Source organism: Ascaphus truei, chromosome 11 (genome assembly GCF_040206685.1).
Source record: "Ascaphus truei isolate aAscTru1 chromosome 11, aAscTru1.hap1, whole genome shotgun sequence".
Lineage (NCBI taxonomy): Eukaryota > Metazoa > Chordata > Amphibia > Anura > Ascaphidae > Ascaphus > Ascaphus truei.
The window spans coordinates 57,304,978-57,332,734 of NC_134493.1; the positions used below are offsets into that span (position 1 = coordinate 57,304,978).

The window sequence follows — 27,757 nt, forward strand, 5'->3', positions numbered from 1 at the left end:
TATGGACCCCAGCATTTTGTGGGTATAAAGTAGGTACTGGCCAAATCCAGTCCTCAAGACCCCCGCAACAGGTCATGTCTGCTGGATATACCTGCTTCAGCACAGGTGGCTCAATCAGACGCTAAGTCTCAATCCTTCAGTCAGTGTAACTCAGCAGCTACAACGTACCCTTATATTACTAAGGTGACATTGTCTATTGTTACAGTTTGCAGCTCAAACTGCTGGGAACATTGGCAACAAATGATCATAGACAGGAAAGTGTTACAAATATCTTGCGCTGCTGGGGAGGTGGAGTAAACCCTGCAGGAAATCACAGGATTCCTCAGATTGTTACACATTTATAACAGGAGCGCCAAACGATTCCCATGGTAGGCAAGAATGTAGAATTATACATTGTCCCCCGCCTTACATATACACATAATAAAAAAGAAGGGGAGGGGGGGGGGATGTATTATTGACACACACACACGCACACACACACGCACACACACACTTTGTGTAATTGGTGCAGCTGGTCTTACAGGAGCCAAAAACATGTTGTGTACCTGCCAAATAAGTGTGGGTGTAGGGTACCTCCAGGGACTGAGCTGAATGAAAGCCGGGCCTGCAAGTCTTTCCTGAAAGGCTGAGGTGTCTATGACATCATAAAGACTTGTATACCCTGGGCAGACCATCGGGGTAACCTAGATCAGGGGTGGCCAACCCCAGTCCTCAAGGGCCACTGACAGATTAGGTTTTCAGGATATCCCTGCTTCAGCACAGGTGGCTCTGTCATGAGCACCCCCTGTGCTGAAGCAGGGATTTTATGAAAACCTGACCTGTGGGTGGCCCGTGAGGACTTGGACTTTACCAGCCCGAGTCCGAGATGAAGCTGGGGGTTAAACACTTCCATAACTATATATTATCCCTAACTGTCCATGACATGCCTGTACATTGAATGTATAACCTCTGCTCAGTTAATGTAACCGTGTGTTGTTCTAACTCTGCGCCCAGTGCTGAGAAAGAGAGGTACAGTAGCTGTCCCTGTTACAGCATGATATATATATATATATATATATATATATATATATATATATATACACATACCATACTGTGTGGCGGGGGGCATAAGGGAGAGAGGTGGTGTGTGGGACGCTGCCGGAATGGGAGCAATGTGTCACAGGAGGAAACGCAGAAGAGGAAGTGCCCCCTAAAATATCGCATTGAAATGGTTTATACAAAGGGGATATTTGTGGGGGTTTCACATCCATCACATGTCTTTGTATTGAACATGAACTTTCTCAGATGTAGTTGTGATCAGAGACCCCAGAGGGCGCTGTGCTCCAGTGTTGCACAATGTGTCTGTATAATGCTTACTGCATTTCCCTTGTTGCCCGTTTATTGCTAAGTCATGTAAACTCAATCACCAAGGTCACACCGTGGGAGGCACATGCCACGAAGTACATGACACCACACACCATGTTTAATGAATCTCAGGATAACTTGGCACGCTGAAACGCCTCCTGATTTATTTTTCTCCTTGAACCATTGTCGATTAATTGTTGGGCGTGATACCTTTAGTGACCCAACTCCAGGGCTGTGCAGGTGCTCTGACAGGTTCCCCCGCCACATGTACTGACAGATCCGTGAGAAATGTCGATGGGTTGGAAAGCTCTGTACACTGTCATTGCATATATGACTGGCTGGAAGGACACAGCGTTACTCTGGGATTCCTAGAAACTAACCTCATCCCTCCCCCTTCTCCCCGTACCCCTTCACTCTCCCCTACCCCTTTTCTCCCCCCCATACCCTTCTTTCCCTCCCATACCCTTCTTTCCCCCTTACCCCTTCTGCCCCCCCTTACCACCTTCTCTTCCCCCCTTACCACCTTCCCTCCCTCACTTACCCCTTCCCTCCCTCACTTACCTTTCCACCCCTACCCCTTCTCCCCCCCTACCCATTCTCCCCCCATCTCTCTCTCTCCCCCCTGCCCCCATCACTTTCCTTTCATTTCCTTATGATGTCCCCAATCCTTTCCGCCTCTCCCTCCTTCTCCTGCGTTCTTACTTTTCTCCTCACGCGCCAACTGGTTTCTTCTCTTTTCCTTTTGTCTGCTTTCTGTGTAAACTTTATAGCTATATGACTCTCCTTTTCTGCCACCAGGCTATGTGCATTCTGATGTTACATACCAGATACATAGCCTACCAGACACAACACCCCGTGGCTGAATTGCTTAGAGAAATTGTAATAACTCATAAAATTTAAAATAGAATGTATCCAAACATAAACCAAAAACCTGCTCCTCGATCTCAGGGATCACCGTGCAAAATGTGGTTACGATATCTTAAGAGATGTCGCAATGCCCAGCGAGCAGACAAACAACTCTCCAGATTATATGGGAGATTAACTCTGAGGTTTGTCCCCTCAAAGATTTCACAATCCACAACAAATCTACATCTCTCCATGACCTAGACTGGAACTTTGAACTAATCTCACTGTCCAGGCTGAAACTAGGGCCCCTATTCGCTAAGCATTAGCACGTCTTAACTCCCGTTCATTGGTATGTACGTTAGGGCGTGCTACAGTGTAGCACCATTTATGCATATGGGCCTAGGAAGGAAAAAAATCAAGGCTTCAATGCTCGATACATTGAGACTGCAAGGCCAGCCCCCAAATGTACGCAGGATGCCCAGCTGGACGGGACGTCCTTTAAGGATCTCCCCTCCAGCTGAAATTCTCTGGGGTCTGCTGTACTGTACGTAGAGGGGGCACCTTGTTCTGGCGCAATGCAACATTTCCTGCTCCCAGGTTGCCAAACGATGAGGTTTGAGGCCTCCTGAGGCCTGCCGGACTGTTTTTCATGCAGGGGGAAAAAAGGAGGTTAAGAGACACTGAACCTCTCCGTTTGATACGTCTGATTATAATCTAATCCAGCGGTGGCCAACTCTAGTCCTCAAGGGCCACCAACAGGTCAGGTCTACAGGATATCCCTGCGTCAGCACAGGTGGCTCAATCAGTGGCTCAGTCTTCGACTGAGACACTGATTGAGCCACCTGTGCTGAAGCAGGGATATCCACCAGACCTGACCTGTTGCGGGGGGTTTTGATGACTGGAGTTGAGCCCCCATTGACTAGTTAGACTGAAGGCCAGCTCTGTGTTTCTCCCTTCGAACCTTTCCTGCCAGAACTGCTCCAATGCATGGAATGGGTTAATCCCGTGGTGTCTCACGCCCTCAGAACGTGCAGGAAGTTGGTCTCTGAACGTCACTCTTTGTTTATTTTTGGCCGGTTGAAGTCTCCGTTTAGCAGGAAGCTTCTCCTCGCTCTTTCAGCCCCAATGTTCCCCTCCTCACGGGACAATCTCTGCTGCCCTCCCATGAATCACCTCTCGCCTTAAAATGACAGTGGTGGCGTCACTGTGGAATGCTGCTGTGAATTGTTTGAAGAAGTGGCCTATTGTTTCTCTGGGTTATCCGCATGCCAAGCAGAACAACACCGTGTCCTCTAATGAGCCATTCCTGATCCAAACGTGTCATTAAGCAATAGTTCATACAGTGTGTGTATACAGTGTGGGTGCATAGTGTGTGTGTGTGTGTGTGTGTGTGTGTGTGTGTGTGTGTGTGTGTGTGTGTGTGTGTGTGTGTGTGTGTGTGTGTGTGTGTGTGTGTGTGTGTGTGTGTGTGTGTGTGTGTGCTTTTGGGTTAACTAGATGCAACACAGAACACAGTGTACACTAATTAGGAATTTATGATCATAATTTGTCGTTAAGCAGAAGTCAGAAGCTCAAATGATATTAACAGCAAATTTATGTATGTACGGTATGTATATATACACACACACACACGTCAGTTGTATAGTAGTTTGCACTCACGGTTTCCCAACGGGGCAGATGCTTGTCCCATAGATAAAGTATAGGCACACAGTAACCAGGGGGATCCTGATGCAAAGAGACAGCACACCGCGGTTTGAATCCAAAACCAAGTGTATTGTGAACACAGGGCAGCCAACGTTTCGGTCTCACAGAGGGACCTTCCTCAGGGCTGTGCAACAAGTGACTGATCTGGACACCCATTTATACACCCACCAATATGTAAAAAAACACCTGATCCCAATCATACAATCAGTGAAATCCGCGAAAATCCGAACTGCAGCTGTTAGGTACCACCCACTGTAGTCAGGAGGCCAATTGGATCCAGTCACGTGTGCTAGGTGCTGAAAGCACCAATGAGAGCGTAGCACAAAGTTGCTGACATCATCGGAGGCCGCACATGCACTAGTCTGTTGTGTACAGCCGTATGCCTGGCATTGATGTTGGGTACGTGCAGTAGATGGCAGTGCCTGGCCCTGCTGGTGGGTAAGTGCAGTAGATGGCAGTGCCTGGCCTTGATGGTGGGTAAGTGCATTAGATGGCAGTGCCTGGCCTTGATGGTGGGTAAGTGCATTAGATGGCAGTGCCTGGCCTTGTTGGTGGGTAGGTGCAGTATATGGCAGTGCCTGGCCTTGTTTTGATGGTGGTTAAATGCAGTATATGGCAGTGCCTGGCCTTGTTGGTGGGTAGGTGCAGTAGATGGCAGTGCCTGGCCTTGATGGTGGGTAAGTGCATTAGATGGCAGTGCCTGGCCTTGATGGTGGGTAAGTGCATTAGATGGCAGTGCCTGGCCTTGTTGGTGGGTAGGTGCAGTAGATGGCAGTGCCTGGCCTTGATGGTGGGTAAGTGCATTAGATGGCAGTGTCTGGCCTTGATGGTGGGTAGGTGCAGTAGATGACAGTGCCTGGCCTTGTTGGTGGGTAAGTGCAGTAGATGTGTAAAATGGGTAACATCTCTAATTTTTCATTTTCAGCATTAGAACATGTTAAGATCCACCCTAGAGGCGGAGATAGGTTAAACAAACTTAACACAAGAGAAATGTATTGGATTCATGTTATGAACACATTAGATCCAATGGGGATTAATACAGATTGGGATTTAAAACACTTTTTAGTTTGAACACTTGTTATTTAGTTTATGACATTTATTATAAAATGTGGTTTCTTCACTAGACATGGTTTATATATTTTTGTATTTATAAGATTAAGATTTATTTTTGTAATATACATTTTTTTCGTCATATTTGTGATTAATTCTTTTAGTTCATATAGATTTTTATTTCAACTTGACACACTTATTATTGATTTAGGTGTCTTTGTTATTATATATTATATAAACATTTTCTCATATACATGAATCCATTCACGTTGGATAGTGGATCCTCTGAATGAGATATATATATTGTAAAGACTGATTGAGATATTTTCTACCGTGTATGTTTAAATATGATTAAAGATATTGAATGCTCTTATTTATATATATAAGAGTTCGATTAGGCTCTCTTATAATATTATAATATATGTTTGTTGCTGGTTTGTGCTACTCAGTCATAGGTACTTGCAATATATACAATATGTTTTTTGTATACAAATGTTGTTTTTAATCATATCTTGTGTCTCATAGTATCTCGTTTATACATCTGTTTATCCATGATGATGTTGTGTATGTGAATACCACTGATTATCAAGGGAATGGTGTCTCCTGGTAAATCATTACAAATTTAATTATCACCTGTGGTATCATTTGCTCAATCAATTACAGTGAACCAATGGGCAGCAAAGTTTCACTATATATACATCATCATGTATAGTACCTGATACTCTTTGACAAAGTCCCAGGCAGGGACGAAACGCGTCAGAGTTCGCTCTGTAGCACCCTTTTAGTGTATATGCACTTTAATAAACTACCTTTTTATTAATTTATTTTGCGTGTGGACTTGGATTTCCTTTACCCTGACGGCAGCAGTGCACCGCCTACTTGTTCTATTTATGGCAGTGCCTGGCCTTGTTTTGATGGTGGTTAAATGCAGTATATGGCAGTGCCTGGCCTTGTTGGTGGGTAGGTGCAGTAGATGGCAGTGCCTGGCCTTGATGGTGGGTAAGTGCATTAGATGGCAGTGCCTGGCCTTGATGGTGGGTAAGTGCATTAGATGGCAGTGCCTGGCCTTGATGGTGGGTATGTGCATTAGATGGCAGTGCCTGGCCTTGTTGGTGGGTAGGTGCAGTAGATGGCAGTGCCTGGCCTTGATGGTGGGTAAGTGCATTAGATGGCAGTGTCTGGCCTTGATGGTGGGTAGGTGCAGTAGATGACAGTGCCTGGCCTTGTTGGTGGGTAAGTGCAGTAGATGGCAGTGCCTGGCCTTGATGGTGGGTAACTGCATTAGATGGCAGTGTCTGGCCTTGATGGTGGGTAAGTGCAGTAGATGGCAGTGCCTGGCCTTGATGGTGGGTACGTGCAGTAGATGGCAGTGCCTGGCCCTGCTGGTGGGTAAGTGCAGTAGATGGCAGTGCCTAGCCCTGCTGGTGGGTAAGTGCAGTAGATGGCAGTGCCTGGCCTTGATGGTGGGTATGTGCAGTAGATGGCAGTGCCTTGTTTTGATGGTGGTTGCATGCAGTATATGGCAGTGCCTGGCCTTGATGGTGGGTAAGTGCAGTAGATGGCAGTGCCTGGCCTTGATGGTGGGTAAGTGCAGTAGATGGTAGTGCCTGGCCTTGATGGTGGGTACATGCAGTAGATGGCAGTGCCTGGCCTTCCTGGTGGGTAAGTGCAGTAGATGGCAGTGCCTGGCCTCGATGGTGGGTAGGTGCAGTAGATGGCTGTGCCTGGCCTTGATGGTGGGTAAGTGCAGTAGTTGGCAGTGTCTGGTTTTGATGGTGGGTATGTGCAGCAGATGGCAGTGTCTGGCCTTGATTGTGGGTAAGTGCAGTAGATGGCAGTCCCTGGTTTTGATGGTAGGTGGGTGCAGTAGATGGCAGTGCCTGGCCTTGATGGTGGGTAAGTGCAGTAAATGGAGTGCCTGGCCTTGATGGTAGGTACATGGCTTGGTCACCATGGTTGGAGTGACTGAGTGTGGGACAGTAGCCATGAGTCCAAGCTGTTGAAATGCTTCATATAAGAGGTGAGTTTGTAGGTTTGAATAAAAGGTAGGAAGAGACGGCGCTTGGCATAGAAGACATTGATATGAGCTTAAAGATGCATTTCCCCCCAATATGACTTATTTTGAAAGGGGCCTCCATGTGAGATCCTTCGGACCTGGTTACCAACGCTAGTTTTTTCTATTTTTATTCCATTTACATTTTTATTTTAAAACACGCAAAGCCTACAGGAGAGAGCTCATGTTTCGGGGCAACTTTCACGTTCTCCAACAGGCAGCACAGAGTTCTCCATACAGATTACAAAGGGTCTTCTCAGACAAAGGTCCTTGAAGTCTTCTTATGCCACTAAGTGAGGTGGGCTTAGCAGCCATTTTATTTGCGGTTGTGTGTGCGGCCTTACGGATGTGGAGGAAGGAATGAGTTGAGTGACTTTAACCTGGACAAAAGTGAGGGTTAAGCCTGAAAGAGGGCCCACCCTAGAAGTCTAGAATTGTTGAAAAGAAGGGTGGTGGTCACTGACCACACATCGGACTGAGCCAGGGTGCTAATTAAAGTGATGGTGGGAGGGGGCCTACGGTTTCTGTGGGTATCGTCAGTTTGGGCCTTAACCCATCACCAAGGTGTCTACACCCATGTCAAATCTTGTAGGGACTGGATCACGAGACACCTACCCAAGTACCATCTTGGTAACCACAGATATTTAATGTCAACTATTCAAGAACTACTCAAAGTCGGTATATAAGCAACAGCGCTTACATTAGGTACTAAAGAGAAGACTTGGGCTGTACATTACAACTTATTCCCCAGTAGCTCATAGTAATGTCACTATACATAGAAGCACCATTGCAAAACTACGTTTGACGTCTCTGGGGGGTTCTCCATGTGTTGCGTGCCACTCAACAGAAGGGAAAGGACCTCGTATACCACCACAAATTCTAATCCAGTTCATAGTTTATGAAAAGGTTATGCTCACGTTGGAAGGGGGCAATGTGTGTTAATGAACATTGAACTAGACTACAGATTGGTCCTTTTATCATCCCAGAACCAGACAGGACAGAAAACCAGGGCTATTGTACCTTCCATTTGTTGCCCAATTCATTGGTGGTGGGAGGTGCAGATACAATGGGCCACAATGTTACTACTGTATGTACTATGTTACATTCCACTCCTGAAATAATGAAACCTCTCTCTACCTCTATCTCCCTCAAAGAGAACAATGTCATCAGTTCAACTACGGACAGAAGCCACATCAGCAACACCACTAACCAAGGTAAGATCCTCACCGACATCTCCGATCACACATCGACGAGTTCATCTCACAGTACTGTATTTACATATAGTTCATTCCATTAAAAGTCTGCGGTCCATAAATAATGTGCAAACATCAGCAACACCACTAACCAAGGTAAGGTCCTCATCGACATCTCCGATCACACATCGACGAGTTCATCTCACAGTACTGTATTTACATATAGTTCATTCCATTAAAAGTCTACAGTCCATAAACAATGTGCAAACATCAGCCACACGGGACAGATCTGATCATTAGGTCACCGTGCAGTGGGAAGAGAAGACTTTCCATACACAGGTGCTTTAGTCTCCGTCACCTGTTGTGTGAGTGATAGACTATGTCCTAGATTCACTAAAGGTTAGCGGTATTTAACGGCAATATTATTTAATGACCTATTCACTAAAGTCCCATCGCCAGCAGTAAAGCGGTGATGAGGGCCTTTTCATGGGGTCCGATATTTCCCAGCTCGTTTTTAGCACAAATGGAGCATGCAAATGAGACTTTAACGACTTGCTCATCCATTAGCACTAACGTGCTAGTCAATAATCCCGGATCGCTGGAGTTATTAGGCTACCACCAAGAAACAATTTGTATCACCATCCCAGGCTGGCGTTGAGCCTCTGTACATAATGACCACGACAGACATAGTCAAGGCTACGTAGTACAAAGCTATAACATTACCAATGTAAAAGCATTTCTATACCGTAGATTGTAATTAAAAATGGCGTGCTACGTCTGCTATTCCTTTCGTATTTTAATATTGCTACAGTAACTCATAGTACAGCCACAACACTGGGCCACAATGTCATCCCCTCCACCACGGAGAGAAGCAGCCTCAGCAATACCACTAATCATGGTAAGAGCCACACAAACTCCTCCTATCGGACAAAGGAGATAGGAACAGACAATGAATCATTCATTAGCACTAACACGGCATGAGGATGCAATACAGTATCATTCAGCTGCACTAGTGTAAGGAAGATAAGACAAGTCATTGATCATAGATCAATATGTCTTACTGCTCACAAGTAGAGAAATGCATACAGGTAAAAAAAACTACTAACAAGACTCAAATACATAAAGAAGACACGGAAAGCAGGGATCTCCCAGGGGTTTCCTTCCTAACAATACTGTGTCAAAATCCACATGCTGGAAAGACACTAGAAAAAGAGACACTACGCACGAGGAGGAATAAAGGCACCATGCCAAAAAGTCCTGTTTACTAATAGGTGAGGTACGCTGTTTGTAAGAAACAATAGCATCATGCAAAAGTGCAACAACACAGGCAAGAAGGGGGGTAACGTTTGGGGAATTAGTACCCTTTTTCCTGGCCCATTCCCACGTATGAACAAACTGCAGTGCTTCCCTTGCGATGTGCCCCCAGTTCAGAATCAGAACAGTGTCAGGCAGCCCCTCTCAGCCCCGGAGCGGGGTGGCTGGATGGGCTGAGCATGACTGCTTGCCACTGGTCTGATTCGGGCTGAGCGTGACTGCTTGCCACTGGTCTGATTCGGGCTGAGCGTGACTGCTTGCCACTGGTCTGATTCGGGCTGAGCGTGACTGCTTGCCACTGGTCTGATTCGGGCTGAGCGTGACTGCTTGCCACTGGTCTGATTCGGGCTGAGCGTGACTGCTTGCCACTGGTCTGATTCGGGCTGAGCGTGACTGCTTGCCACTGGTCTGATTCGGGCTGAGCGTGACTGCTTGCCACTGGTCTGATTCGGGCTGAGCGTGACTGCTTGCCACTGGTCTGATTCGGGCTGAGCGTGACTGCTTGCCACTGGTCTGATTCGGGCTGAGCGTGACTGCTTGCCACTGGTCTGATTCGGACTGAACGTGACTGCTTGCCACTGGTCTGATTCGGGCTGAGCGTGACTGCTTGCCACTGGTCTGATTCGGGCTGAGCGTGACTGCTTGCCACTGGTCTGATTCGGGCTGAGCGTGACTGCTTGCCACTGGTCTGATTCGGGCTGAGCGTGACTGCTTGCCACTGGTCTGATTCGGGCTGAGCGTGACTGCTTGCCACTGGTCTGATTCGGGCTGAGCGTGACTGCTTGCCACTGGTCTGATTCGGACTGAGCGTGACTGCTTGCCACTGGTCTGATTCGGGCTGAGCGTGACTGCTTGCCACTGGTCTGATTCGGGCTGAGCGTGACTGCTTGCCACTGGTCTGATTCGGACTGAGCGTGACTGCTTGCCACTGGTCTGATTCGGGCTGAGCGTGACTGCTTGCCACTGGTCTGATTCGGGCTGAGCGTGACTGCTTGCCACTGGTCTGATTCGGGCTGAGCGTGACTGCTTGCCACTGGTCTGATTCGGGCTGAGCGTGACTGCTTGCCACTGGTCTGATTCGGGCTGAGCGTGACTGCTTGCCACTGGTCTGATTCGGGCTGAGCGTGACTGCTTGGTTGGCGGTCATTCTGTCATTATAATGACCATTGTAGACATAGGTCTTTAGTCTTCTAGGTTACACAAATTTATAAAATTAATGTAAAAATGATAGGTTGTAATTAAAAATGACATACTACTTTAAAAACAAAGTGGTTCAGCACTTTGGAAGCAGCCAGTAATCCCAGTTATCCCCAAGATTCGAAATCGAATTTGGCATGTTTGCCGGATGGAACAATTAACGAGTTTAGTTAATGACACCGGCACAAACTTCCTAAAAGTCTGGTCACCATGGCTAGCACAGACGGACATCCCTGGGGTGGACGCCACCGCAATCCTGCTATAATAGTCGCGAACGCGTTCTCCTTTGGAGGTCAGAGACCAGTCGACATATAGTGACGAACAGGTAGATGACAGCCCCCTGGGTAGCAACCCAATGAGCCAACTCTACAGAGTTAAGGCGGTAAACTAGAGTTGGAAGCAATATTATAAATAAAAAAAAAAAAAAGAATTATCTACAAGGAAAAGAAGATGAAAAATGACTTCACGGCGGCAGAAACACCTTGAGAAGACCCCACCCCCCCCTCCCTCACCCCCTCCCTCACCCCCTCCCTCCCCCCTCCCTCCCCCCTCCTCCCTTGTCCGGTGTCCGGTTTGTCTTGTATGTCCTTTATGTATTGTCTCTGTCTCATACCAAAGAAGATTTAATAACCGTACGATTGCGATAAAAAAGAAAATCTGTTGGGGAATTGTATTACAATGGGCTGTGATATACTGTCAAAATTTGTAACCCCAATAAAGAAATTTGAAGTGGAAAAAAAACCAAAAACGAAGTGGTTAATATTTTCACACATTGATGTTATGCTTTCTGGATTTGGGGGTGTTAATATGTTATGGTCATAGGTACGTAGCCTCCGGAATTAATTTTCTGCCAAATGGCTTTGTACAAAAGTCCTATTACATAACCCTATGGTGTAACCGTGTGTTATTCTCCCCAAACCCCCAATCGCTGCCCCTCACCATTGCAAGACAATGAGTCCTCGTGTTTGTGTCACTACATTCATTTATGATTGGAAAGACCATCCTTCTGGACACTGGGCCCTTCTGTATATGCCACACCGCTGCAGTGACCAGGTTGACCTATATCCCTGTGTGACCTTGGATATGACAGAAGAGCCTTCTGTGACTGTTTCTTCTTCCCCTCGGCAGTGTGTGGGAAACCTCACGCCTCTAACCCCAGCCGGATTATGGGTGGGCAGGACGCACAGGCAGACATGTGGCCCTGGCAGGTTAGCTTGAGGTCGGATGGAGTTCACTTCTGCGGTGGATCGCTCATCAGTAGAAGCTGGGTGCTCTCCGCTGCTCACTGCCTCAGCAGGTAAGTGGGTGAGACCGTCACGGCTCCCATCTCTACTTGCTCCCACTTGCTCTATGACCCTCCTCAGGTTACGGATCCTCTCGGCTTTGCTTGTCTAATCAGAAGGGAAAGACCATGAAGAGGAGGCAGGGGGATAGCAAACAGTTCCCATGTGTGTGAAGGCGGCATTTCAATTGCACACTATCCTTTACTCACCTGGACACCAGCTTTTGTGTCATAACCATCCGGCATCGCTAGTATCCGGCATCGCTAGTATCCGGCATCGCTAGTATCCGGCATCGCTAGTATCCGGCATCGCTAGTATCCGGCATCGCTAGTATCCGGCATCGCTAGAATCCGGCATCGCTAGAATCCGGCATCGCTAGTATCCGGCATCGCTAGTATCCGGCATCGCTAGTATCCGGCATCGCTAGTATCCGGCATCGCTAGTATCCGGCATCGCTAGTATCCGGCATCGCTAGTATCCGGCATCGCTAGTATCCGGCATCGCTAGAATCCGGCATCGCTAGTATCCGGCATCGCTAGTATCCGGCATCGCTAGTATCCGGCATCGCTAGTATCCGGCATCGCTAGTATCCGGCATCGCTAGTATCCGGCATCGCTAGTATCCGGCATCGCTAGTATCCGGCATCGCTAGTATCCGGCATCGCTAGTATCCGGCATCGCTAGTATCCGGCATCGCTAGTATCCGGCATCGCTAGTATCCGGCATCGCTAGTATCCGGCATCGCTAGTATCCGGCATCACTAGTATGACACATTTTTTTAGTAGATGAGGTTACATATAGTTACATAATAGATGAGGTTGGAAAAAGACATACACCCATCAAGTTCAGCCTATGCTAAATTCAGACAACATACACTTTATCCTATATCCCTTCTTACAGTATATTGATCCTGATGAAGGCAAACACAAAACCCCAGTGTCACATTATCCAATGATATCTCATACGGGAAAAATAAAATCCTTCCTGACCCCAAAAATTGGCAATCAGATTACTCCCTGGATCATCATCCTTCCCACGTTTTCTTATTTGGTATATCCATGTATACCTTTCCTTTCTAAAAAGATGTGCAACCTTTTTTTGAACAAATCTATTGTATCTGCCATCACAGTCTCCATGGGTAATGAATCCCACACTGTAACTAAATCTATTGTATCTGCCATCACAGTCTCCATGGGAAATGAATCCCACACTGTAACTGCCCTTACTGTAAAGAACCCTTTCCTTTGTTGATGGTGAAATCTCCTTTCCTCCAACCTTAAGGGATGGCCCAGAGTCCTTTGTATTGCCCGTGGGATGAATAGTTCTTGTGAGATCTCTTTGCATTGTCTCCGAATATATTTGTATATAGTTATCATATCCCCTCTTAGGCTGGGTCCATAGAGGGGCAAGCCGCGGTGAGCCGTGCGGACGCGAGCCCCATCATCCTCAATGAGGATGTCTTTAGAGGGGGCTCCCGCGAGCGTCTGCAGGCGTGCTGATGCACAAGGATTTTCAGCCAACAGCCGAAACTGTTTCTCAGCGCGCTGTCAGTTGAAAACAACCAATCAGCGCGAAGCAGCATCATGACGTCGACGCTGTGACGTTGGCGCTTCGCAGGCTATTGGCCCAGCGATGTCACTGGATGTCACTGCCCCGCCTCCCCCCGCCTCCCGATCGCACACGCTGGCTCGCCTGCCAGTGCAAGGAATCGCTCCTGACCGAGCAGGCGTGCCTCAGCGTCAGCGCGGAGGAGCGTGGCTGGGCCCCTCTATGGACTCAGCCTTAGATGCTTCTTTTCTAATGTAAATAAATTAACAAACACACAGAACCCCAGCAAGGTCTTTTTGGGAACCCCTGAGCCCCCACAAAATATATATGTATATAAGTGTCAAAAAGGAGAGCTATTGAGCGTGGCATATGTAGACAACAGACGACAGAGAAGCCCAATGCTACATCCAATATGACAGAAATACACAGTAAAATACTTATATATTCTCTTGAAAAAGGGTCATTTAGTTTAACCCTTTGGCCAAAGCGTTGTAAGCTTGCGAGCCACAACAAGGCTCACAGGCTTACAATGCTTTGGCCAAAGGGTTAAACTAAATGACCCCTTTTCAAGAGAAAATATAAGTATTTTACTGTGTATTTTTGTCATATTGGATGTAGCATTGGGCTTCTCTGTAGTTTTAATGTAAATAAATCTAATTTAGCTAGCCTCTCCTCAAAAATCAGATTGTCCATCCCCTTTATTAATTTGGTGGCTCTTCTCTGCACTCTCTCTAGTTCCATAATGTCTTTTTTATGCAGAGATTCCCCAAACTATACTCCATATTTAAGGTGTGGTCTTACCTAGTATTAATAAGGCAGATACATTACAGCAAACACAATAAACCTGACACATGGTATTATGACATGTCATGTAACTGCCTATAGCTATTGTTTAATATTCAGTTCTGTACATAGAACTTTACAGACATGCGTTCCTGGCCTTCTGAGCTAGCAATCTCATTTTTTGGTAACAGAGGCACAGGGAGATAAAGGGATTTGTTCATGGTCATAAGGAGCCCACCGTGGGATTAAACCCGGTTGGAAGGGTCCCTGTCACTAAGCATCTCCCCGAGGCCATCTCCCCGAGGCCAGTCTCCCCGAGGCCAGTCTCCCATCTCCCCGAGGCCAGACTCCCCGAGGCCAGTCTCCCTTCTCCCCGAGGCCATCTCCCCGAGGCCAGTCTCCCCGAGGCCAGTCTCCCATCTCCCCGAGGCCAGTCTCCCCGAGGCCAGTCTCCCTTCTCCCCGAGGCCAGTCTCCCCGAGGCCAGTCTCCCCGAGGCCAGTCTCCCATCTCCCCGAGGCCAGTCTCCCCGAGGCCAGTCTCCCATCTCCCCGAGGCCAGTCTCCCCGAGGCCAGTCTCCCATCTCCCCGAGGCCAGTCTCCCCAAGGCCAGTCTCCCATCTCCCCGAGGCCAGTCACCCCGAGGCCAGTCACCCCGAGGCCAGTCTCCCCGAGGCCAGTCTCCCCGAGGCCAGTCTCCCCGAGGCCAGTCACCGCTGATTGTGCGCTTTGCGATTGCAGATAATATACAATACTGACAGTATAGTGTAGGAGATTGTTACGGGATAGGGTCTCACACACGGGATAGGGTCTCACACACGGGATAGGGTCTCACACACGGGATAGGGTCTCACACACGGGATAGGGCCTCACACACGGGATAGGGCCTCACACACGGGATAGGGCCTCACACACGGGATAGGGCCTCACACACGGGATAGGGTCTCACACGGGATAGGGTCTCACACACGGGATAGGGTCTCACACACGGGACAATGTCTCACACACGGGACAGTGTCTCACACACGGGACAGTGTCTCACACACGGGACAGTGTCTCACACACGGGATAGGGTCTCACACACGGGATAGGGTCTCACACACGGGATAGTGTCTCACACACGGGATAGTGTCTCACACACGGGATAGGGTCTCACACACGGGATAGGGTCTCACACACGGGATAGGGTCTCACACACGGGATAGGGTCTCACACACGGGATAGGGTCTCACACACGGGATATTGTCATGGGCAGGATAGTAACATTGACTGTGGAACCAAGTCAAAAGTATTACACTAGTGCAGGGCTGGCCAACTCCCAGTGGCAAGGGCCACCAACAGGTTGGGTTTTCAGGATATCCCTGCATCAGCACAGGTGGCTCAGCCAGTCCCAGTTTCAGCAAAGGTAGCTAAATCTGTCCCTACTTCAGCACAGGTGGCTCAATCTGTCCCTGCTTCAGCATAAGTGGCTCAATGTGTCCCTGCTTCAGCACATGTGGCTCAATCTGTCCCTGCTTCAGCACAGGTGGCTCAATCTGTCCCTGCTTCAGCACGTGTCTTAATCTGTCCCTGCTTCAGCACAGGTGGCTCAAGCAGTTTGTGCTTCAGCACAAGGGATGCAATCAGTGGCTCAGTCTTCCACTATTGAGCCCCCTGTGCTGAAGCTGGGATATCCTTAAAACCTGACCTGTTGGTGGCCCTTGAGGACTGGAGTTGGCCGCCCCTGCTGCTCTACAGGAAGGAAGAAGAACTGCGCTCATTTCTTAGGCAGAATACTCTACCTTCATTGCACGAAACACATAGAATACGGCGCATAAAACTACCACCGTTTCAGGGACACGGGGTCCCCCCCAGCTTGTCATTGGCTGTTTTTGCAGAGAAACGCTTCTAGTTTTTTGTTAGGGGTTAGGGGGTCCGTGACACACAATCTCTAGCTATAGAGTGTGCAGTCTGTTCTTTTCTTCCTTGTCAGTGCTTGCCATGCTGAGCTGAAGAGGCTCGTCTAGCTGCAAACTGTAACAGTAGGCAATACCTTAGTATTGTCAGGATACATTGTAGCTGCTGAGTTACACTCACTAAAGGATTGATTCAAACTGAAAGGCAGCCATTTAGTGAACCCATGGGAAGCAGGATTTTGCTGATCGATTACGGGAGAACTGATTGATCGGCAGCTCAGGTAATTAGTTCTCAACTAAAGGTAATCGAAGGCTGTATATTGATATATTTTTGATTGGATTGGCTCTTTTAAAGGAGCGGGTTCTTGTGCCTGAATCTTCCGTCCCCTCGTGTTAGTGTGCAAGGGCACGGAGAGTTACATTGTAACCTCTTCTAGCAGAGGCTCACCGTTTGTACCGGAGGTCCATAGCTATTATTGGCCACCATTCACTGGGAGGGCGGGTATCCAGCAGTAATGGTTACCGCACGTTAGGGAGCTGTGCATGGTGGGACTTTCCATGTGACCATGTTTATAACGCTGCACCCTGGCCTTGTCCTACAAGGAAGCGCCCAATCTACGTTCCTGAACCAAACTCTTTCTCCAGGTACCCCGTGTCTTCCGTTTCCATCTACCTGGGGTCCTACCAACTGAGCCAGAAGAATGAGGGGGTCTTTGTCAAGGTGAAGAGGGTCATTATGAATCCCAGTTACACCGCACAGGGATCCAGTGGTGACATCGCTCTGGTGGAGCTTGCGCCTACGGTGAACTACACTAGCAACATCCTCCCAGTCTGTCTCCCCGCAGTCACCGTGGACTTCCCCACCGGACTCCTCTGCTGGGTAACGGGCTGGGGAGCCGTCAAGTATGGCAGTGAGTATTCTTATTGCTGAATGTTTTATTAACCCCTTCGGTGCATTGATGGATTCTTAACTAGAGATGTTAAAACTGTCTGCCGCCGGTTGTCAAGTATTGTGAATTTCACCCTTTTTTGGCCAAAAAGTTCTTCGGCCTTCCAATGTTTGCAGGTAGTTGTCCTAGTGCTAAAAGTGAGAATACCTAAATTTTTGGCTTGATTAGATCACACTCATTTGAGAAAGAAGTAGGGACAGAAACAGGGAGGGAGTGGGGGCAGATACAGATGTTTGTGCGTTGGGAGGGAGTGTGGGGACAGATACAGATGTTTGTGCGTTGGGAGGGAGTGGGGACAGATACAGATGTTTGTGCGGTGGGAGGGAGTGTGGGCAGATACAGATGTTTGTGCGGTGGGAGGGAGTGTGGGCAGATACAGATGTTTGTGCAGTGGGAGGAAGTGTGGGGACAGATACAGATGTTTGTGCGTTGGGAGGGAGTGGGGACAGATACAGATGTTTGTGCGTAGGGAGGGAGTGGGGGCAGATACAGATGTTTGTGCGGTGGGAGGGAGTGTGGGGGCACGTACAGATGTTTGTGCGTAGGGAGGGAGTGTGGGGACAGATACAGATGTTTGTGCGGTGGGAGGGAGTGTGGGCAGATACAGATGTTTGTGCAGTGGGAGGAAGTGTGGGGACAGATACAGATGTTTGTGCGTTGGGAGGGAGTGGGGACAGATACAGATGTTTGTGCGTTGGGAGGGAGTGGGGGCAGATACAGATCTTTGTGCGGTGGGAGGGAGTGTGGGGGCAGGTACAGATGTTTGTGCGTAGGGAGGGAGTGTGGGGACAGATACAGATGTTTGTGCGTTGGGAGGGAGTGGGAACAGATACAGATGTTTGTACGTAGGGAGGGAGTGGGGGGACAGATACAGATGTTTGTGCAGTGGGAGGGAGTGGGGGCAGATACAGATGTTTGTGCGGTGGGAGGGAGTGGGGACAGATACAGATGTTTGTGCGGTGGGAGGGAGTGGGGACAGATACAGATGTTTGTGCGTTGGGAGGGAGTGGGGGCAGATACAGATGTTTGTGCGTTGGGAGGGAGTGGGGACAGATACAGATGTTTGTGCGTAGGGAGGGAGTGGGGACAGATACAGATGTTTGTGCGTTGGGAGGGAGTGTGGGGACAGATACAGATGTTTGTGCGTAGGGAGGGAGTGTGGGGACAGATACAGATGTTTGTGCGTTGGGAGGGAGTGGGGACAGATACAGATGTTTGTGCGTTGGGAGGGAGTGTGGGGACAGATACAGATGTTTGTGCGTAGGGAGGGAGTGTGGGGACAGATACAGATGTTTGTGCGTTGGGAGGGAGTGGGGGCAGATACAGATGTTTGTGCGTTGGGAGGGAGTGTGGGGACAGATACAGATGTTTGTGCGTAGGGAGGGAGTGTGGGGACAGATACAGATGTTTGTGCAGTGGGAGGAAGTGTGGGGACAGATACAGATGTTTGTGCGTTGGGAGGGAGTGGGGGCAGATACAGATGTTTGTGCGTTGGGAGGGAGTGGGGACAGATACAGATGTTTGTGCGTTGGGAGGGAGTGGGGACAGATACAGAAGTTTGTGCGGTGGGAGGGAGTGTGGGCAGATACAGATGTTTGTGCGGTGGGAGGGAGTGTGGGCAGATACAGATGTTTGTGCGTAGGGAGGGAGTGGGGACAGATACAGATGTTTGTGCGCTGGGAGGGAGTGTGGGGACAGATACAGATGTTTGTGCGTAGGGAGGGAGTGTGGGGACAGATACAGATGTTTGTGCGTTGGGAGGGAGTGGGGACAGATACAGATGTTTGTGCGGTGGGAGGGAGTGTGGGCAGATACAGATGTTTGTGCGGTGGGAGGGAGTGTGGGCAGATACAGATGTTTGTGCGTAGGGAGGGAGTGGGGGCAGATACAGATGTTTGTGCGTTGGGAGGGAGTGGGGACAGATTCAGATATTTGTGCGTAGGGAGGGAGTTTGGGGACAGATACAGATGTTTGTGCGTTGGGAGGGAGTGGGGGCAGATACAGGTGTTTGTGCAGTGGGAGGGAGTGTGGGGGCAGATACAGATGTTTGTGCGTAGGGAGGGAGTGTGGGGACAGATACAGATGTTTGTGCGTTGGGAGGGAGTGGGGACAGATACAGATGTTTGTGCGTTGGGAGGGAGTTGGGACAGATACAGATGTTTGTGCGTAGGGAGGGAGTGGGGGCAGATACAGATGTTTGTGCGTTGGGAGGGAGTGGGGGCAGATACAGATGTTTGTGCGTTGGGAGGGAGTGGGAACAGATACAGATGTTTGTGCGGTGGGAGGGAGTGTGGGCAGATACAGATGTTTGTGCGGTGGGAGGGAGTGTGGGCAGATACAGATGTTTGTGCGTAGGGAGGGAGTGGGGACAGATACAGATGTTTGTGCGTTGGGAGGGAGTGTGGGGACAGATACAGATGTTTGTGCAGTGGGAGGAAGTGTGGGGACAGATACAGATGTTTGTGCGTTGGGAGGGAGTGGGGGCAGATACAGATGTTTGTGCGTTGGGAGGGAGTGGGGACAGATACAGATGTTTGTGCGTTGGGAGGGAGTGGGGGCAGATACAGATGTTTGTGCGTTGGGAGGAAGTGGGAACAGATACAGATGTTTGTGCGGTGGGAGGGAGTGTGGGCAGATACAGATGTTTGTGCGGTGGGAGGGAGTGTGGGCAGATACAGATGTTTGTGCGTAGGGAGGGAGTGGGGACAGATACAGATGTTTGTGCGTTGGGAGGGAGTGTGGGCAGATACAGATGTTTGTGCGGTGGGAGGGAGTGTGGGCAGATACAGATGTTTGTGCGTAGGGAGGGAGTGGGGGCAGATACAGATGTTTGTGCGTTGGGAGGGAGTGGGAACAGATTCAGATATTTGTGCGTAGGGAGGGAGTTTGGGGACAGATACAGATGTTTGTGCGTTGGGAGGGAGTGGGGGCAGATACAGGTGTTTGTGCAGTGGGAGGGAGTGTGGGGGCAGATACAGATGTTTGTGCGTAGGGAGGGAGTGTGGGGACAGATACAGATGTTTGTGCGTTGGGAGGGAATGGGGACAGATACAGATGTTTGTGCGTTGGGAGGGAGTTGGGACAGATACAGATGTTTGTGCGTAGGGAGGGAGTGGGGGCAGATACAGATGTTTGTGCGTTGGGAGGGAGTGGGGGCAGATACAGATGTTTGTGCGTTGGGAGGGAGTGGGAACAGATACAGATGTTTGTGCGGTGGGAGGGAGTGTGGGCAGATACAGATGTTTGTGCGGTGGGAGGGAGTGTGGGCAGATACAGATGTTTGTGCGTAGGGAGGGAGTGGGGACAGATACAGATGTTTGTGCGTTGGGAGGGAGTGTGGGGACAGATACAGATGTTTGTGCAGTGGGAGGAAGTGTGGGGACAGATACAGATATTTGTGCGTTGGGAGGGAGTGGGGGCAGATACAGATGTTTGTGCGTTGGGAGGGAGTGGGGACAGATACAGATGTTTGTGCGTTGGGAGGGAGTGGGGGCAGATACAGATGTTTGTGCGTTGGGAGGAAGTGGGAACAGATACAGATGTTTGTGCGGTGGGAGGGAGTGTGGGCAGATACAGATGTTTGTGCGGTGGGAGGGAGTGTGGGCAGATACAGATGTTTGTGCGTAGGGAGGGAGTGGGGACAGATACAGATGTTTGTGCGTTGGGAGGGAGTGTGGGGACAGATACAGATGTTTGTGCGTAGGGAGGGAGTGTGGGGACAGATACAGATGTTTGTGCGTTGGGAGGGAGTGGGTACAGATACAGATGTTTGTGCGGTGGGAGGGAGTGTGGGCAGATACAGATGTTTGTGCGGTGGGAGGGAGTGTGGGCAGATACAGATGTTTGTGCGGTTGGAGGGAGTGTGGGCAGATACAGATGTTTGTGCGTAGGGAGGGAGTGGGGACAGATACAGATGTTTGTGCGTTGGGAGGGAGTGGGGACAGATACAGATGTATGTGCGGTGGGAGGGAGTGTGTGGACAGATACAGATGTTTGTGCGTTGGGAGGGAGTGTGGGGACAGATACAGATGTTTGTGCATTGGGAGGGAGTGGGGACAGATACAGATGTTTGTGCGGTGGGAGGGAGTGGGGACAGATACAGATGTTTGTGCGTTGGGAGGGAGTGTGGGGACAGATACAGATGTTTGTGCGTTGGGAGGGAGTGGGGACAGATACAGATGTTTGTGCGGTGGGAGGGAGTGGGGACAGATACAGATGTTTGTGCGTTGGGAGGGAGTGTGGGGACAGATACAGATGTTTGTGCGGTGGGAGGGAGTGGGGACAGATACAGATGTTTGTGCGTAGGGAGGGAGTGGGGGGACAGATACAGATGTTTGTGCAGTGGGAGGAAGTGTGGGGAGAGATACAGATGTTTGTGCATTGGGAGGGAGTGGGGGCAGATACAGATGTTTGTGCGTTGGGAGGGAGTGGGGACAGATACAGATGTTTGTGCGTTGGGAGGGAGTGGGGGCAGATACAGATGTTTGTGCGTTGGGAGGGAGTGTGGGCAGATACAGATGTTTGTGCGTAGGGAGGGAGTGTGGACAGATACAGATGTTTGTGCGCTGGGAGGGAGTGTGGGGACAGATACAGATGTTTGTGCGTAGGGAGGGAGTGTGGGGACAGATACAGATGTTTGTGCGTTGGGAGGGAGTGGGAACAGATACAGATGTTTGTGCGGTGGGAGGGAGTGTGGGCAGATACAGATGTTTGTGCGGTGGGAGGGAGTGTGGGCAGATACAGATGTTTGTGCGTAGGGAGGGAGTGGGGACAGATACAGATGTTTGTGCGTTGGGAGGGAGTGTGGGGACAGATACAGATGTTTGTGCGTAGGGAGGGAGTGTGGGGACAGATACAGATGTTTGTGCGTTGGGAGGGAGTGGGGACAGATACAGATGTTTGTGCGGTGGGAGGGAGTGTGGGCAGATACAGATGTTTGTGCGGTGGGAGGGAGTGTGGGCAGATACAGATGTTTGTGCGGTTGGAGGGAGTGTGGGCAGATACAGATGTTTGTGTGTAGGGAGGGAATGGGGACAGATACAGATGTTTGTGCGTTGGGAGGGAGTGGGGACAGATACAGATGTATGTGCGGTGGGAGGGAGTGTGTGGACAGATACAGATGTTTGTGCGTTGGGAGGGAGTGTGGGGACAGATACAGATGTTTGTGCATTGGGAGGGAGTGGGGACAGATACAGATGTTTGTGCGGTGGGAGGGAGTGGGGACAGATACAGATGTTTGTGCGTTGGGAGGGAGTGTGGGGACAGATACAGATGTTTGTGTGTTGGGAGGGAGTGGGGACAGATACAGATGTTTGTGCGGTGGGAGGGAGTGGGGACAGATACAGATGTTTGTGCGTTGGGAGTGAGTGTGGGGACAGATACAGATGTTTGTGCGGTGGGAGGGAGTGGGGACAGATACAGATGTTTGTGCGTTGGGAGGGAGTGTGGGCAGATACAGATGTTTGTGCGGTGGGAGGGAGTGTGGGGACAGATACAGATGTTTGTGCAGTGGGAGGAAGTGTGGGGACAGATACAGATGTTTGTGCGGTGGGAGGGAGTGGGGACAGATACAGATGTTTGTGCGGTGGGAGGGAGTGGGGACAGATACAGATGTTTGTGCATTGGGAGGGAGTGTGGGGACAGATACAGATGTTTGTGCGTTGGGAGGGAGTGGGGACAGATACAGATGTTTGTGCGTTGGGAGGGAGTGGGGACAGATACAGATGTTTGTGCGTTGGGAGGGAGTGTGGGGACAGATACAGATGTTTGTGCGGTGGGAGGGAGTGGGGACAGATACAGATGTTTGTGCGTTGGGAGGGAGTGTGGGGACAGATACAGATGTTTGTGTGTTGGGAGGGAGTGGGGACAGATACAGATGTTTGTGCGGTGGGAGGGAGTGGGGACAGATACAGATGTTTGTGCGTTGGGAGGGAGTGTGGGGACAGATACAGATGTTTGTGCGGTGGGAGGGAGTGGGGACAGATACAGATGTTTGTGCGTTGGGAGGGAGTGTGGGGACAGATACAGATGTTTGTGCGGTGGGAGGGAGTGGGGACAGATACAGATGTTTGTGCGGTGGGAGGGAGTGGGGACAGATACAGATGTTTGTGCATTGGGAGGGAGTGTGGGGACAGATACAGATGTTTGTGCGTTGGGAGGGAGTGGGGACAGATACAGATGTTTGTGCGGTGGGAGGGAGTGGGGACAGATACAGATGTTTGTGCGTTGGGAGGGAGTGTGGGGACAGATACAGATGTTTGTGCGGTGGGAGGGAGTGGGGACAGATACAGATGTTTGTGCGTTGGGAGGGAGTGTGGGGACAGATACAGATGTTTGTGCGGTGGGAGGGAGTGGGGACAGATACAGATGTTTGTGCGTTGGGAGGGAGTGTGGGGACAGATACAGATGTTTGTGCGGTGGGAGGGAGTGTGGGGACAGATACAGATGTTTGTGCGGTGGGAGGGAGTGGGGGCAGATACAGATGTTTGTGCCGTGGGAGGGAGTGGGGGCAGATACAGATGTTTGTGCGGTGGGAGGGAGTGGGGACAGATACAGATGTTTGTGCGGTGGGAGGGAGTGGGGACAGATACAGATGTTTGTGCGGTGGGAGGGAGTGGGGGCAGATACAGATGTTTGTGCGGTGGGAGGGAGTGGGGACAGATACAGATGTGTGGTGGGAGGGAGTGTGGGGACAGATACAGATGTTTGTGCATTAGTAGGTATACATGATAGATCACTCAGGTAATTGTGTCTAATTATATTGGAAAGGGGGTTGGGAAGATGGTGGTGGTGGCTGTGGTGGGGCGGCAGGAGAAGACTAATAAGGATTGGGACCCCAGAGAAAAAACTTCAAACTGCTCTTTTGAAAACAGCAGCAGTTGTATTTCACCCCCAGCAGCAACTTTCTAGTATGAAAAGAAATATATCCAAATAGGAGGTTTTACCAAAATTAGCCAAAAATCACCCTCGCCGTCCTCCTCGGTGAGGACAAAGAGGTCTCCACCACCACGGTGAAGCTGGATGCCAGAAGTACAAGTTACTGGCGCTGCTAGAAGGAAGTGGCTTAATGACAGTGGCCGCCCGTGCCAATGTAAGCACGTGTTATTTCAATGTGAGACTGAGGGAACATAACTGACTGCCGACCAGCTAGCTAGTCACTAGCCTTTGGCAGCATAGGGATGAAATAGAAGGGTTAAAGCCATGATTGTATGTCCTCTCTGAGCCTACAAACCTCTCCACAGTTGACCTGGCATATCCCAATGATTGTATGTCCTCTCTGAGCCTACAAACCTCTCCACAGTTGACCTGGCATATCCCAAGACCCTGCAGGAAGTGCACATGCCGTTGATTGATGCCAAGACATGTGACAACCTTTATCACATCCAGTCTGATGTCAGGAGCAATGTGACAATCATCCAAGATGACATGATCTGTGCTGGGTACAAATCTGGGGTCAAAGACTCCTGCCAGGTGCGTGATGTTACCTTCATGACACAGAAGGGAATTATAGCCCGTTTAGCCTGTCCCTCCCACCACAGGATGGCACAGACAGAGAAGACCCATCGCCCACTGAAGTTATACCAAACACGAAGGGTGACAAAGTGACACAGGCGGACATATTGCCTATAAAGTCTATCCTTTGTAGCCCAGGGGGCATAGTGACATTCAGTACAACTTAGATGTACAGTATTCTTTATAATATTCTCTTCTATAAATGTATTAACCCTTTGGGGTTCGTCACATGACTACTCCTCCGAGTGGCGGCCCTTAACCCAGAAACAGAAGAGCCCTCCTCTTCAATTTCTTTTCACTACAAAGATTAAGAGCAGGACGCAATCTCCCCGAAGAAAACAAGCCCTCTAAGGGCTAGACGTAGCCATTACAGTGCATCATAGGGCCCATGACGTGCCAGAACCCCATGATGCACGAGCTGCGTCTTGTGGCACCCAAAGTGTTCATGTATAAGATATTAATGAAGTCCTTTCTCCTTTTTTTTCAGGGTGACTCTGGGGGTCCCCTGGTTTGTATCCAGGATGGGTACTGGTTACTGGCCGGGCTGGTGAGTTTTGGGGAGGGTTGCGGGAATAAAAACCGCCCCGGAGTTTACATGCGTCTCGCTGCCTACGCGGATTGGATTGCGCAAAATGCTCCGGAGGTCACGTTGCTGAATGTGAAAATTACAGGTAAAGTGAACAGTACGTCTTACCTGGAAGAGATTAATGGCTCCAATAAAGCCACTCAGTGTGCGCCCGTCCTTCTCATAATATGGATCGTGATGCTGATGGTCACTCAATGAAGCACTTTGATGGACATGAGAGCCACCATACATCTGCTCCCCAAAGTAGGAGGAAAAGGAGCAGTGATAAAGAGCTCTGCTGGCACGTTCAGAGGGGGCGTGAAGGACACTTACCATTATACAGAACGTGGAACTTCTGCATTAGATTACCTCAAGAAATGGATGAAGGGATACGGCACCTGGCACCTCTATAACTATTAACCTCAAGAGATTGAAGCCGGGATTCCAAGACTGACACTTCTATAGTGGCTTCTCTCAGGGCACTGGGGCACAATATTGAGCCTGGTATCTCTAGAGCTTCCAAGTCAAAGGATTGGGAGGAGAGGCTGGCTTCTCTTGGACTGGTCATCTACCAGGAAACAAGAAGGGATATAGAGCATGAGAAGTGTGTTTGTGTGCATGGGGGTGATGCTTTGGAGAACACATTTTGAGGCAATGACTTGTGAACAGCAATAAAGCCAAATCCAGTCCGCAATGATGGCGATGTCTCACTTATTCACAGAGGTTCTTCTTCGTCAAATTATCCACAGCCCTCTCCACCATGAGCTCTTCCTCAGGGTAACAACCGCTTCGTTGCCGAACACTTTCCCGGCTTCTCTTCCATTTCTTCTCTTTCCACAAAATTCTTTCTTCTCCTCTTTCTTCTTATTAATATCTTTCTTCTTATTATTATCTTTCTTCTTATTATTATCTTTCTTCTTCTTTTTCTTCTACTCTTTATACTGTATGTCTTCTTCTTCGCCTTTCTTTTTCTCCACTGCCTCCTCCACTCTTTGTTCTTTACTCGTCCACGCTGCTCCATGCCTGTTTCAGGAAACCTTCTTCCATCAGTGAAAGGACACGGGCAGAAGCTTTTCTGAGTATAGTGGACCTGCAAAGCACCACCATGCCTTCTGGCAGACGAAACAGATCTTTGTCCTAGTAACACAATGACGGTGACACCTTCGTCAATGCATACGTGACACCTGAGAACAGCGGAGAGACAGCGAGGATGAATGTACCAAAAACGTTATCATATTACATTAACTTTACAACTGCTGGAGCGTCCAGCGGTGGTGACAGAGAGATGAATTCCTACCCCAAACTGTACCTATGTAGCAGGTGCGGTACCAGAAGGTTATGCACAGTGGATATTTAATTCAGCTGGACCGACTACTCCAAGTGTTTTCTGAAGCTTCGGCCAATTAAAGCAGCTGGGAGATCGATGGCCGACATTCTTATTATCAGCTGGGCAGGGGGCAGTTATTTCCACTTCTATTGTGTTTATACAGTAAATCCATAAATATACCGATTTTTATTGATAAGGATTTTTTTGCATACAGTAAATTGCTCTGGTTATTGCGCCTCCTTCTCAGGGGTCACTCACCTGGAAGTTACTTTATCCCATGCTGACCCGGCTCATAAAGTGTTCCAGTTTGTATGTGCCAAGTGTTGGAGGCTGTGATCAATTATCAACTTATATTGAAGGCGCTGTATATCTTCAACAGAGAGAGGCACACACACACACACACACACACACACACACACACACACACACACACACACACACACACACACACACACACACACACACACACACACACACACACACACACACACACACACACACACCCCCACACACACAAATACACCCACACACATAAACCCACACAGACACACCCCCACACACACAAAGACACACACACACATAACCCCCCACACACACACACACGCAGAGACCCCCCACACACACAGAGATCCCCCCACACACACAAAGACACACACATAAACACACACACACACACACACAGAGACACCCCCACAAACACACACACATACATAAACCCACAGAGACCCCCCCACACACACAGAGATCCCCCACACACACACAAAGAGACCCTAACACACACACAGACCCCATCCCCCCACACAAACACAGAGCCCCGCACACACACACAGACCCAAACACCAAGAGAGTCCCCCCCCCCACACACACGCTTTGGCCAAAGGGTTTAACTAAATAACCAAGTAATTATTATTATTATTGAAGTATTTAAATTTATACTTATTACCATAAATGTTTTGTCAATTGTATGTTTAGGAAAAGAGGGATCCAGCGCTCAACGGATTTCTAAATCAAGAAAATGTATTTTGTGCCACACAACGTTTCGACCAACAGGTCTTTCTCAAGTGACTAGGCATTGACTTGAGAAAGACCTGTTGGTCGAAACGTTGTGTGGCACAAAATACATTTTGTTGATTTAGAAATCCGTTGCGCGCTGGATCCCTCTTTTCCTAAGTTAACTTTGGATTTTCCTGGCAGG

General features: G+C 49.3%; 1 protein-coding gene across 1 annotated transcript in view; it reads left to right on the plus strand.

Annotated features, from left to right (window-relative positions):
- LOC142463598 (serine protease 33-like) overlaps nt 1–25,929 on the plus strand; it is a 28,102-nt gene extending 2,173 nt beyond the window's left edge. The window contains exons 3-7 of the mRNA XM_075566549.1: nt 8,152–8,211; nt 11,830–11,998; nt 16,854–17,119; nt 24,459–24,628; nt 25,158–25,929. Of these exons, the coding sequence (XP_075422664.1) occupies nt 8,152–8,211; nt 11,830–11,998; nt 16,854–17,119; nt 24,459–24,628; nt 25,158–25,454 (962 nt within the window). The 3' untranslated portion in view covers nt 25,455–25,929. The remainder of the gene's footprint in view (nt 1–8,151; nt 8,212–11,829; nt 11,999–16,853; nt 17,120–24,458; nt 24,629–25,157) is intronic.
- Nucleotides 25,930–27,757: the final 1,828 nt, after the last annotated feature.